Below are 12076 nucleotides of genomic sequence, written 5' to 3'. Positions count from 1 at the left end.
TGCGCCATTACTATGCCGTATATATGGCTGGGCGTGGTCCTCTCCTCCTTACCTCTTCATTCTTCTCCTCCACTCCACCTCTCCTCCACTCCATCTCCTCCTCTCCTCCACTCCATCTTCCATTCTCTCCTCCACCATACTACCCTCCTCCTCTCCGGCGACCTCCTCCTCCTCTCCGGCGACCTCCTCCTTCCTCCTCTCCTCCCCTCCCCTCCCCTCACGGTTTCTCCTCCCTCCTCTCCGGTGAGCTCCTCCTCCCTCCTCTCCGGTGAGCTCCTCCTCCCTCCTCTCCTCCCATCCCCTCATGGTTTCTCCTTCCTCCTCTCCGATGCTCCGGTGAACTCCTCTCCGACGACCTCCTCCTCCTCTCCGGCGATGTAGGCGAGCACCTCTCCGGTGACCTCCTCCTCCTCCTCTCCGGCAAAAGAACGTACAAGATCCAAAAACAGGAACAAAATTTGAAACAATATCGTGCAAAAAAACGAGCAAAAACTGGGCAAAAAAATTGCGATCCAGATCCAAATTCAAAATTCAAAAATAGCAATGGCGCACGGTGGGGGTTAGACGGTGCGCCACTACTATTTTCCCGCCTTCAAAATTCAAAAATACTAATGGCGCACCGTGGCCTATACTAATGGCGCACCAGTGGCCTATACTAATGGCGCACCGTGGCCTATACTAATGGCGCACCAGTGGTGCGCCATTAGTATACCAGATACTAATGGCGCACCACTGGTGCGCCATTAGTAAAAAATACTAGTGGCGTGGTACTAGTGGCGCACCAGTAGTGCGCCATTAGTAGGCAAAACTGGTGCGCCACTAGTAGGCCTTTTCCTAGTAGTGCATGGGTGATCCTATCGAACTTTCAGACCAGAATCCGGCCACATTTGAAGAGTTTATCCAAATGCATCGACAAAATTGGCATCGAACAACTCACGAGCAGATGAAGGAAGATCTAATTGAGCATCTATGGGCGGTTAAGGGGACAACAATGTTGGAATGTAATATTAGAACTTTTTAAAATTTGAACTAATGTTGCATGCGGCTATTTGAACGTGTCTACTCTATGTATATGGCTATTTGAACGTGTCGACTTTCAAAAAATTAAGATGGCTGGATGTATGCGGGCAGCGTTGGATGACTGCCTCCCGCATCCGTGTCCGCAGACTATACCGCTGTCCGCGAACGAATGCGGAAGGAAATTTACGGGTCAGCTACACTTAATCTATACTTAGAGACTAAGGGCATGTACAATGGTCGATAAGATAGTCTTATCTTAGATTTTGCATGTAATTTAGAGATGACAAAAAAAAGTGTCTACAATGGGTCATCTCTTAGTCTTATCTTTAATAACTAGTAATTCCTAGAAACATGGTGAGACATATTGTGCTAAGAAATCATCTCTTGTCTTGTCTTAAATAAGAGAAGACAAGTCTTTTCTTATAAGTTTTTTCTCCTCCACCTCATTGTTTTTTCTACGTGGCACTTTTAAGATAGCATCATTGTACATTCCCTAAGCTAAGCTAGCAATCAGAGACTGTTCGCTCCTCGTGACTGTAGGCCTACGCGATGCAGTCATCTATCAGTACCGGTGGCGGTGGGTCGGACGGCAATGCACCACCCAGGACGAGGGGACGTCCAAATCGCATGGGAGTTTAAACGACGACATGATTCTGGTTGGCCGGTCAGTGGACACATCGCCGACGTGTCATGGCGTCGACGTCCGTCTTCTTCTCTCTTCAAATCTCGTCTAGCATGAGCATGACCACCACCTCTCAACTGATGATAGAGGTTTTTGCTCGGCTGAATGGATGGACAGAACAGCGTCTCATGGCGGTGCGCCGAAATCCGTCGTACTCCGTGGGCCCGACTCCCATGCACGCACAAAGCGGACCCCACACCCCACGACGCAAAGTCACGAAACACCGGGGGCCACCTGATCATCGGCTTTGCGGGCCCAAACAGTGCGGCTGTGAGGGGGTGCAACGCATGTGGATATTCTTGCCTCCCTGTTTGGGTAGCCCCCGTGTGTGGACCGCCGCACCTTGATCTTTCTTGAACTTTTGTTTTATTGTTAAACAATGGCAGCGCGCTAGATCCCCTATGCACAATCATTTGCTTTGACGGCACGTTCAAATGTGGGGCCATGTTTAGATTGTTGGGGAAGAACGTACACTTCGATTTGGTTTCAAATTTCGTCGCCTGTTTTCATGCCTATTGAGAGTACTTGTTGGTAGGTTTTGACTTCCTATCATATTCGTAGATGCCAACAGTATCATTTTCTTTTTCATTTTCTTTTTCTTTTTTTAGGGAAAAACTTGTATTACTCACATCACACGGTATCTTATTAAACAAAGGCAAATGAAAACAAAATAGCACGACCTAAAGACATTATATGATATGATACTCCCACCGTAAACAAATATAGACATTTTAGATATTTCAATATGGATTACAGACTGACTAAAATGAGTGAATAAATACATTGAAATGCATCTTCATACATTCGAATCAGGAAAGAGTTACAACATTTTATATTTGTTTACGTGGGAGTACACATAAACTGGGTATGTTTGTCAGCCACACCCCTTTTTCGTAGTCTTTGCTAATTCTATGTCGACCAAGATTTTTCACAAGTCGTCATCGATACAGAAAAATGGCAGCTTAGTTTAGTAAAATGCGCCGCCAAATGTCATCTATCTATAAATGATGAACCACAAGTGAGTGAAAAAAGTGCATCTTGTATTTTTCACTGAACTAAAATTGCACTTTTATGAATCGATCACGACATTAGACTATCCCAATTGACATAGACAGATATGGACTCTTTTGTTTCTGCTCGATGTTAATCATGGTGACATGTACTCGTGACTACTAGTATGGTTTGCTTTCAGTAAAATTGGACCCAGGGGCACCACTATACCACTCATCTTAGAAAGGATATAACAAAAGTGCCACCAATATAACCAAAAGAAGAAGATGGGTGTAGTTTGTTGTCAAAACCATCCATTTTCATAGAGAAGTCCTATGTGAAGTAATATGATATCACTAGTATGTCGGTTCATATATATAACTTCCAGTTTGGTTTTTGTTTGTTCAACAAACCTTACTAGTAATTCCAATTTTTTTTGAAAGGGTATGATGAATAACCTTTTCTAGATAATCATTTGCATGCACGGTGCCCTTTTGCTGTTTGCCTTTTTGAAGCAAACAATGATTCAACATATTTCTCTAGTGGGGGGGGGGGGCTCATTATTACTTGGCATTGATCAATGCATTTCGTGCAGCTTATAGGGATAAGGGAGGCTTAATTATCACAAAGTGCTATGAGAAGATGCAAATTGTCATTTTACCCAAGGACGGTGTAGAGGACACCCTTATAGAAGTTTTACAAAAACTTCTATCAAGCAAGTAGGAGCTTCGTCAACAGAAGTGGTGGATATTGTTTCCCGCATGAACTGGGGGAGGTTCATTCTAATGTCTGCAATGATAATGTTCTTGTCTTTATTCCGCAGAGTCCCTCGGGCAGGTGGTATATGTGGTTGATGATGTTGATGTGGCTGGAGTGTTTGCATCTTCTCGTGGGAGCCACTAGATTCACGACAACGACACCAGGTTTCACGATTTTCTTTGCCAAGTGGGCGGTAGTTGGCGATAATCCAAGATCCAACAAGACAGTTTGCTGCCTACTAAAGGAGAAATAGGGGGGGGGGGCAAAAGAGGAATAAAAGCAAGAAGGGCGACACCAAAGTGAAGCATCTAAGATTCCATGGATGGTGCAAAGTTTTTTTGTTTGTCAATGTGGTTTTGGTTGTCTTTGTTCTCGATGCGCTTTCATCTAGTTGCAGCAAGTTGAGGAGGGGGGGAGGGACTTATGTGATGTTGCAGTCCATGTGTTGTGAGTTTACAAAAGTAGCGTGTCAAGAGTGTTTGTTAATGTGTTTTTGTTGTGGTATTGCATTGATGTGGTTTTGTTGTGGTGTTGCTTCATAGAGTAGTGTACATGTCATGTAAGGCTTTTGCTTATTTTTCTCTCATAAACAAGTGTGTAACAATTTTTGTCTCAATGTTTCGCCAATAATTGGGTAATTGTCTTATGCTTAATTAATCGGTCGTGGGACTTTAGTTTCCGCTTTTTAAAAGAAAAACAAAGTGGGCAAGCCGTAAAAGAGAAATCAGTTTTCACCATCTTGATTCCTGAAACTCATTCAAAGTTCCTACTGCTAGAAAATGCAGTCTTTTATAAAATCACCTTGTTTTTTAATATTTCTTTCAGGTTTTCATTCTACGAGTTCCGCCGGGCAACAATACTGGATTTTTTTTTGCAAATTCTGCAAATTATTCCTGGATCAGAAAATACTAGTGTGTCATCGACTTGTCACTTCATGGAACACTGAATGCCAAGTAAAGATCAAGGCCCAAAAACAGCGGTTCGTGCCAACTCTGCTGGAGCACGGACAAAGATCACGGGCGAGAAATACAAGCATGCATACCATATGAACGCTTAAAATGCTTGAAGGTCCAAATTGAAGCAAACAGTGTTTCTGTTTCAGGCCAGGCAAATTTTTTTCAGCATGCATTGCCGACATCATAAAGGGCAATGAACTCTTCTTCTACAATTTTTTTATACATCTATACTTAAAAAATGTAAGTATGCATTATGCTTACTTGGTGCCTCTGATTATACAGCAGAACAATTTACTGTTCTCTTGACGATGCAACAAAAAGCTCTAAACAATAAAGATAGAATCAGCAACGTCATGAAATGTTTAAGCCCTTGCATGATGATGGACGACACTAAATTGATTCTTAATAGCTACAACTAGAATGAAAAAGGTTGTGAAATTTGATTATGAATACTGACAACAATTTTTTTGGTAGAACTGGAGTCGTTGTCAGCAAAGTGTCAACAAAGAATCATGCCCAATTCAACTTCAAGGTCCCGTTTAGGGAGAACAATGTTGAATGATGATGCAACATCACCGGCGTACAAGGCACGAATTTCAGTGAATTCTTCTGTCAGGGGACACACACGGTAAGAGTTGCATTGCAAAGTTACATGCCAGGTCAGTAAATTCAGGAGCTACCTGACTAGCTCACCAAGCACAGTACACTCTACACTTCTTCCTTTTGCATGGAATCACTCATGTTCAGAGGCTAGCGGCGCACGCTTTATATGTAGAAAGCATAAATAAGTATTACCAGTGTATATAATACTCCCTCCGTCCCATAATATAAGAATGTTTTTGACTATATTATGAGACGGAGGGAGTATATTGCATCCGTCTTCTTAGATTTATCTAGATACAGATGTATCTAACACTAAAAACGTGTCTAGGTACATCAGTACCTAGATAAATCTAAGTACTGATTTCTTGCCTCATGTAGCCGATCAATTGCAGAGAAGGAAAGAAAGATGTGATAACAAAACTTTGAAGATAAACTTATTTCTTGCCTCATGTAGCCGATCAATTGGTCACTGTGATTTTTGCCACTAGTGGTGATATACTCCCACGTAATTCACTGAATGTTGATAAAAACAACTAAAAACCTACGTACTACCTCCGTCCTGATTTATTGGTCCTTTAGTATTTTATGCCAAATTTTGATCATGGATTTAGTTAACTAAATGTTAATGTATGTCACAAAAAATAGTATCATTTGAAATTATATTCAAATACAAATCCAACGACATAATTTTTTATGACACGCATTAACATCTAGTTAACTAAATCCATGATCAAATTTTGACATAAAATAAGAAAAGGACCAATAGATCAGGACGGAGGTAAACTACAACCAATATTTGACATGTAACAGACAAGTGATTACACATATTATGCTCCCCACATAAGTTCACTACAATGAATTGAGCATGCTGCTAGAGATAAGAATGCCAAGAGAATGGTCTAGGGGGAGGCGACCTCGATATGCTCCGAGGAAGCACTTCGGTGTCCTCCTTCCCCACGATGTCGGCACGGGAGAAGTTCATGTTCTTCTTATGCTCCAGCATCTCTAACCATGGAGCCATTATTATGTCTCCCGCAAAACCGGGGTCATCAAAGGCTGGCTCGAGGAAAATTAAATCATTCTTGATTATCCAGTTGTTGCACAACACTTCACATCCAGTCTTTTCAAAGTTTCATCAAATGATGCTATTGCAATGTGGAAGTAGTGCGATGCAGCCCTGTCATTGCACCAACATTCTTGTCATTCGAGTTTCTGAGCTGTAAGCTTGCCGTCCTCCTAGTCATATAGCTTTGGCATGAAGGGGGTGCCCAGCATTTTATCAAGGCCTTCGGCATTGTACTTCACATACTTGCTCGCATTGATGTCCTGCTCAACAAGCGGCCCGTAGTTTTGCATGAAGCTACGATAAACAGGCACTATAGCCTGCACCACAAGGTGGCACACCCTCTGCTGGAGATCCTTGTCTGGTATGATCCACGCGGACTGCTTCTGGTACATCTCATCAAAGCTGGCGTTGAACGATTTGAGCCGCTGCTTCACCAAGTCTCTTGCTGTAGCCTGACCCTTGGAGAACAAGATCAAACCCTCCCTTGCTCAGCGGGGGCGCAAGTGTTCCCCAGCTCTCCCTTAGAAACAGTGCCGAGTAGTGGTAACCTATCGATCTGCGAACCGGTCCGGACGTCCGCTCTCTCACAAATCGAGTGAGGGGGAGGGCTTTTGCGGTCGTCTGGACTGCTGCCACGCACTCATCCGACACCCCGGTCCCACCCGGCCCACGCCCACTTCCGCGCGAAGCGGTTGTCACGTATTCGTGCCACTTGAGAGTGCCGGAACCACATTCATTCTGGCCAAGAACGGACGCGACCTCTCACGCTCGAGGGAGGTCTGGCGGTCGGCGTTGGAGACGCCCTGATTAGCTAGGTTTCTCAAAGTTAACGTCATGTGCTGGTACGGTCTGGTAATTAAGCAGCCAGCTAACTATGCATGCATGCTTAGCCAAAAGTGCCCAACGCCGGTGGTACTACCAGCACAGTATTTATTTACCAGTAAGTACAGCGCTTCGTGGAAACAGCACGGCGCCAGAAGGTCAACTACAGCTAGCCTAAATCAGGAATTTGGACGCGACAGCCGATGGCCGCCTGCCAGTTCGTTCCACCTTCCACGCTCCATCACCCTCTTTTGGAACTGACCGTGCTCGCTCACGTACACCACGTACTACATCAGTCGGCACGTCCTGACCCGGCGCACGGCGTACCGCTGATGAGAGACCCGGCGGTCAGCCCGCCGGTAGCGATGGCGATCACCAACCGTCCTCCAGCCCCCGGCCATTAATTAAGTTTATTACTACTCCACTGGCCGAACTTCACGCCCAACCAACCCACATTGAAGCGCTCCATCGGCTGCTGCACGCCAACATGGCAGCGGCTTCAGCCGGGACAGAAGCTTCCGGTGCGTACTGATCCACGTTGCTTCCACGCCATCCCTTTGCGGTATCACGTTTCCCTTGCCCCGTCGCATACAAACATGAACTCCACTGGCGTGCACCCACACCCAGGTAGACACGGCCCGGGGGCACCCAAGCCAAGTCGCTGGCGTGTCAGCGTGCGGGCAAGCAACAAAAGTGGAAAGTAGTACCCCCACGCACAAAGCGGTGGCATCCGTCCATCCATCCAGCAGAGTGAGCCTGGCCCTGGCGTGAGTGCGTGACAGTGCAAGCGTACTGGCAGTACAAGAACAGATTGAAGTGAGCGTAGGCAATAATTGCGGTGAAACTCGGACGCACAGGGGTGTACCTGACAGCAACGGCACGGTCAACCGCTCGGCCGAACCGAACCGGGAAGAAACGGCGACGGGCACGACGCCCGACCCGCGCGGAAAGTAGTCCCCACGAAGCAGAGGGCCACGGGAAAAGGCCCCGACGCAAAGTGAGAACAAAACCCGGTGCCGCGTGGGGCGCGAGCTGGCTCCAATTACCCAACCTGCGGCCGCCGCCACCTCGCCCCCCGTCCGCGTGGCCAGCCAGCCCCACAATTTCTTTTCTTTTCGACTCCACACACGCCCCAACCACAGACCGGACCAGCCCAAGCAAGCGCCGGAGGCCGGAGCGCGTGCCTTCAGTTTCGACTCTCCCAGCCCTCCTTTTCCCGTCCAAAAACTCTCCCCCTTTCCAAGTCCAACCTAAACCTCAGCCCCCCTTCTCCTCCCCGCTCCACCTCCCTCCGCCTCTGCCCCGCACGCCACAGCAGAGCACCCATCTTCCCAGCGCCCGTCACCCACCTCCACGGCCGGACGGGCGCCCGTCGCCATCGCCCTTCCCCCCTCCCTCCCTCCCTGCCTCCGCGGATAAGTAGTACGCACTCGCTTGCAAGGGACGCCGGACCCCGAGCTCTCACCGGCCGGCAGATTGATTCCTGCGCGAATTCCTGCGAGCCAGAGCGCGGGACGAACCCGCCCGCGGCCGTGGGCGTCGAGCGGTCCGTCCGGCGCGCATTCGGAGGGCGAGCTTGTGCGTAGGCGGCGGGGGATGGGAATGGATCAGGGGGCGGAGGAGGCGCGGAGGATGGCGAGCCTGCAGGCGGCGCGGAGCGCGCTGCGGGCGGGGGTGGAGCGGTCGCGGGCGCTGAGCCACGCGCTGGCGCGCTCGGGCGCCAGGGTCGGGGAGATCCAGGCGCGGCTGGCGGCCACGGAGGCCGGGGTGCGCCCGATCCGGGCGCCGCGGGACGCGCTCGAGGGGGCGGGGCCCAACATCGACCGGGCAGTGGGCCCCGCCGCCGCCGTGCTCAAGGTGTTCGACGCCGTGCACGGCCTCGAGCCGCCGCTCCTCGCCGGGGCCGCCGCCAGGGAGGACCTCCCGGGCTACCTCGCCCTCGTCGCCCGCCTCGAGGAGGCGCTCCGCTTCCTCGCCGACAACTGCGGCCTCGCCGTCGACTGGCTCTCCGACATTGTCGACTACCTCGGCAAGCGCAGCCTCGCCGACCCCCGATTCGTGGCCGACCTCGCCGGGGCGCTCTCAAAACTCAAGGGCGTCCCCGCCGCCGGCCTCGACGCCGGGCTCCTCACCGCCGCCCTCGACGTGCTCGAGGCCGAGTTCTGCCGCCTCCTCGCGGAGCACTCTGCTCCGCTCGCTATGCAGGAGGACCACGACAAGGCCAAGCCCGCCGCCGCCTCCATCACGCCGCCGAGGATCCCCGCCGCCGCCGTGCAGAAGCTCGGCCTCACCCTTGACCGCCTCGCCGCTAATGGGCGGCTCAGCTACTGTGTGGCGGCGTATGCCGACGCTCGTGGGGACACGGTGAGCGCCAGCCTCCACGCGCTCGGCCTCGATTACTTGCAAGACCAGACACAGGATGCTCAGGCGCTGAGCCCGAGCGTCGAGCTCTGGGGCCGGCATTTGGAGTTCGCGGTGCGCCACCTATTGGAAGCGGAGCGGAAGCTCTGTGTTGCTGTCTTCGAGCGGCGGCCAGAAGCCGCGGCCGCTTGCTTCGCGGACATTGCGGCGCGCGCTGGAATTCTTGATTTCCTCAAGTTTGGCCGCGCCGTGGCTGATGCCAAGAAGGACCCCATCAAGCTCCTGAGGCTGCTTGATGTGTTCGATTCTCTCAGTAAGCTCAGATTGGACTTCAACCGGTTGTTTGGTGGAAAGGCATGCCTGGAGATCCAAAGCAGGACCAGAGAGCTTGTGAAGAGAGTGGTGGATGGCTCTGTTGAGATTTTTGAGGAGTTGCTGGTGCAGGTGGAGCTGCAGCGCAAAATGCCGCCCCCAGCCGACGGCGGAGTGCCAGGCCTGGTTACCTTCGTCCCCAAGTACTGCAACCAACTCCTTGGGGAGCAATATCGGTCTGTGCTCACACAAGTGCTTACCATCCACCGCAGCTGGCGCAAGGAGGCGTTCAACGACAAGATGCTCGTCGATGCAGTGCACAACATTGTTAAGGCCCTGGAGGCCAACTTCGACACATGGGCAAAGGCGTATGAGGACAAGACGCTGTCATCTCTCTTCATGATGAACACCCACTCGCACTTCTTCAAGCACCTGAAGAGTACCAAGATGGGGGAGATCTTAGGTGATGAATGGCTCCGGGAGCATGAGCAGTACAAGGACTACTACTCAGCACTGTTTCTAAGGGAGAGCTGGGGAACGCTTGCGCCCCTGCTGAGCAGGGAGGGTCTGATCTTGTTCTCCAAGGGTCAGGCTACAGCAAGGGACTTGGTGAAGCAGCGGCTCAAATCGTTCAACGCCAGCTTTGATGAGATGTACCAGAAGCAGTCCGCGTGGATCATACCAGATAAGGATCTGCAGCAGAGGGTGTGCCACCTTGTGGTGCAGGCTATAGTGCCTGTTTACCGTAGCTTCATGCAGAACTACGGGCCGCTTGTCGAGCAGGACATCAGCGCGAGCAAGTACGTCAAGTACAGCGCTGAAGGCCTTGATAAGATGCTTAGCACCCTCTTCATGCCGAAGCTTAGGACTAGGAGGACTGCAAGCATGCAGATCAGAAACTCAAATGGCAAGATTGCCAGTGCAGTGACTGGGCTGCAGCGGAGTGCTTCAACATTGCAATAGCATCAGTTGAAACTCCGGAAAGATTGGATGTACAGTAGTGTTGTGCAATAACTGAATAATCAAAGAATGATTTAATTTATTTCGAGCCAGGCGTTGAAGATCCCGGCTGTGCGGGATACATTGTAATCGCTCGATGATAATAAGAGCTGCTGGAGCATAGTAAGAACATAGACTTCTCCAGCACTGACATAGTGGGGGAGAAGGAAACTGAAATCATTCCTCAGAGCATATGGGGGTCCCCTTCCCCTAGGCCATTCTCTTCGCATTTGTATCTCTAGCATTCATATACTCTATTCGTTTTAGGAAACTTATGTGTGGAGCATAAGATGTGTAATCAGTTGTCTGGTATATGTCAAAGATTGGTTGTAATTTAGGTGGGTATTTAGTTGTTTTTATCAATGTTCATTGAATTATATGGAAGTATATTACTGCCTGTGACAAAAATGACAGTGATCAATTGACTGACTATATGAGGCAAGAAATCAGTCTATCTTCGAAGTTTCGGTTCCACATGTCTTTTCTTTCTCTTTCATTACCTATTATATATACTGCTACTTCTGTATGCTCTGTTCTACAGATAAATCATGCGCCCGTTTGCGGCGCTAGCTTCTGAACATGAGTGTTTCATGCAAAAAGAATTAATGTATAGTTTACCTTGCTTGGTGAGTTAGTCAGGTAGCTCCTGAATTTACTGACCTGGCATATGACTGCAATGCAACTGCTAACTGTGTGTGTCCGGTCACAGAAGAATGTACTGAAATTCGTACCTTGTACGCCGGCGATGGTTCTTCCTCAACGCGATCTTGAAGTTGAATTGAGCATGATTCTTTTTTGACACTTCGCTAACAAGGACTCCAGTTCTACCAAAAAAAGAGATGTTGTGTCAGTATTTGTAATCACATTTTACAACCACTTTTCATTTGTATAGCTACTAAGAAATTTGAGCGTCGTCCATCATCATGAAGGGCTTAAAAATTTGACGATGTTGTAAATATTTGCTAATTCTGTCTTTTATTGTTTAGAGCTTTGCTGCTTGGTTGCAATATAAATGGCTGAATAAGTATGTGGAAATGCTCTCTGTGTCGCGTCGACGAGGGAACCATAAATCTGTCTGTTGCATAATCAGATTTTTTTAACAATTCATATATAAGGACCAAATAAGCACCATGTAATATTGAAGTATAGATGTATACTTACTTTTTTGTAGAAGATGAGTTCATTGCCCTTCATGATGTCGCAAATTGACAAAGACCATCCAGACCTGGCATGTCTGCAACGACGGCAATGCTGGCAATTAGTTGCCTGGCCTGAAATAGAAACACCGTTTGCTTCAATTTAGACCTTAGAGCGTGTACAATATGTTGAGTCTTAAGAATGACCCAACACATATATTCTCTATGAAAGGTAGTACATTTCTGGGAGCAAATACTTCCTAAGAGTGTGTCTGTGCTCATCGTCACTCAATCTCCTTAAATTTCTTTCACTTGCGAACTAAGATATGCGGTTCCCTCATCGCCACTAAATTCCCCTAAATTCATTGCC

The 12076-nt window shown here is 48.7% G+C and overlaps 1 protein-coding gene and 1 pseudogene across 1 annotated transcript; one reads left to right on the top strand and one right to left on the bottom strand.

The window, feature by feature from the left end:
- Window positions 1-4541: 4541 nt before the first annotated feature.
- Window positions 4542-8277, bottom strand: LOC141027359 (uncharacterized; annotated as a pseudogene).
- Window positions 8052-11032, top strand: LOC109778892 (exocyst complex component EXO70A1). The gene has a single exon (XM_020337478.4). The coding sequence runs from the start codon at window positions 8495-8497 to the stop codon at window positions 10532-10534; it is 2040 nt and encodes a 679-aa protein (XP_020193067.1). The 5' UTR covers window positions 8052-8494; the 3' UTR covers window positions 10535-11032.
- Window positions 11033-12076: the final 1044 nt, after the last annotated feature.

This window comes from Aegilops tauschii, chromosome 7 (assembly GCF_002575655.3).
Source record: "Aegilops tauschii subsp. strangulata cultivar AL8/78 chromosome 7, Aet v6.0, whole genome shotgun sequence".
Classification (NCBI taxonomy): Eukaryota; Viridiplantae; Streptophyta; class Magnoliopsida; order Poales; family Poaceae; genus Aegilops; species Aegilops tauschii.
This window is presented reverse-complemented; position numbering and strand designations above follow the sequence as displayed.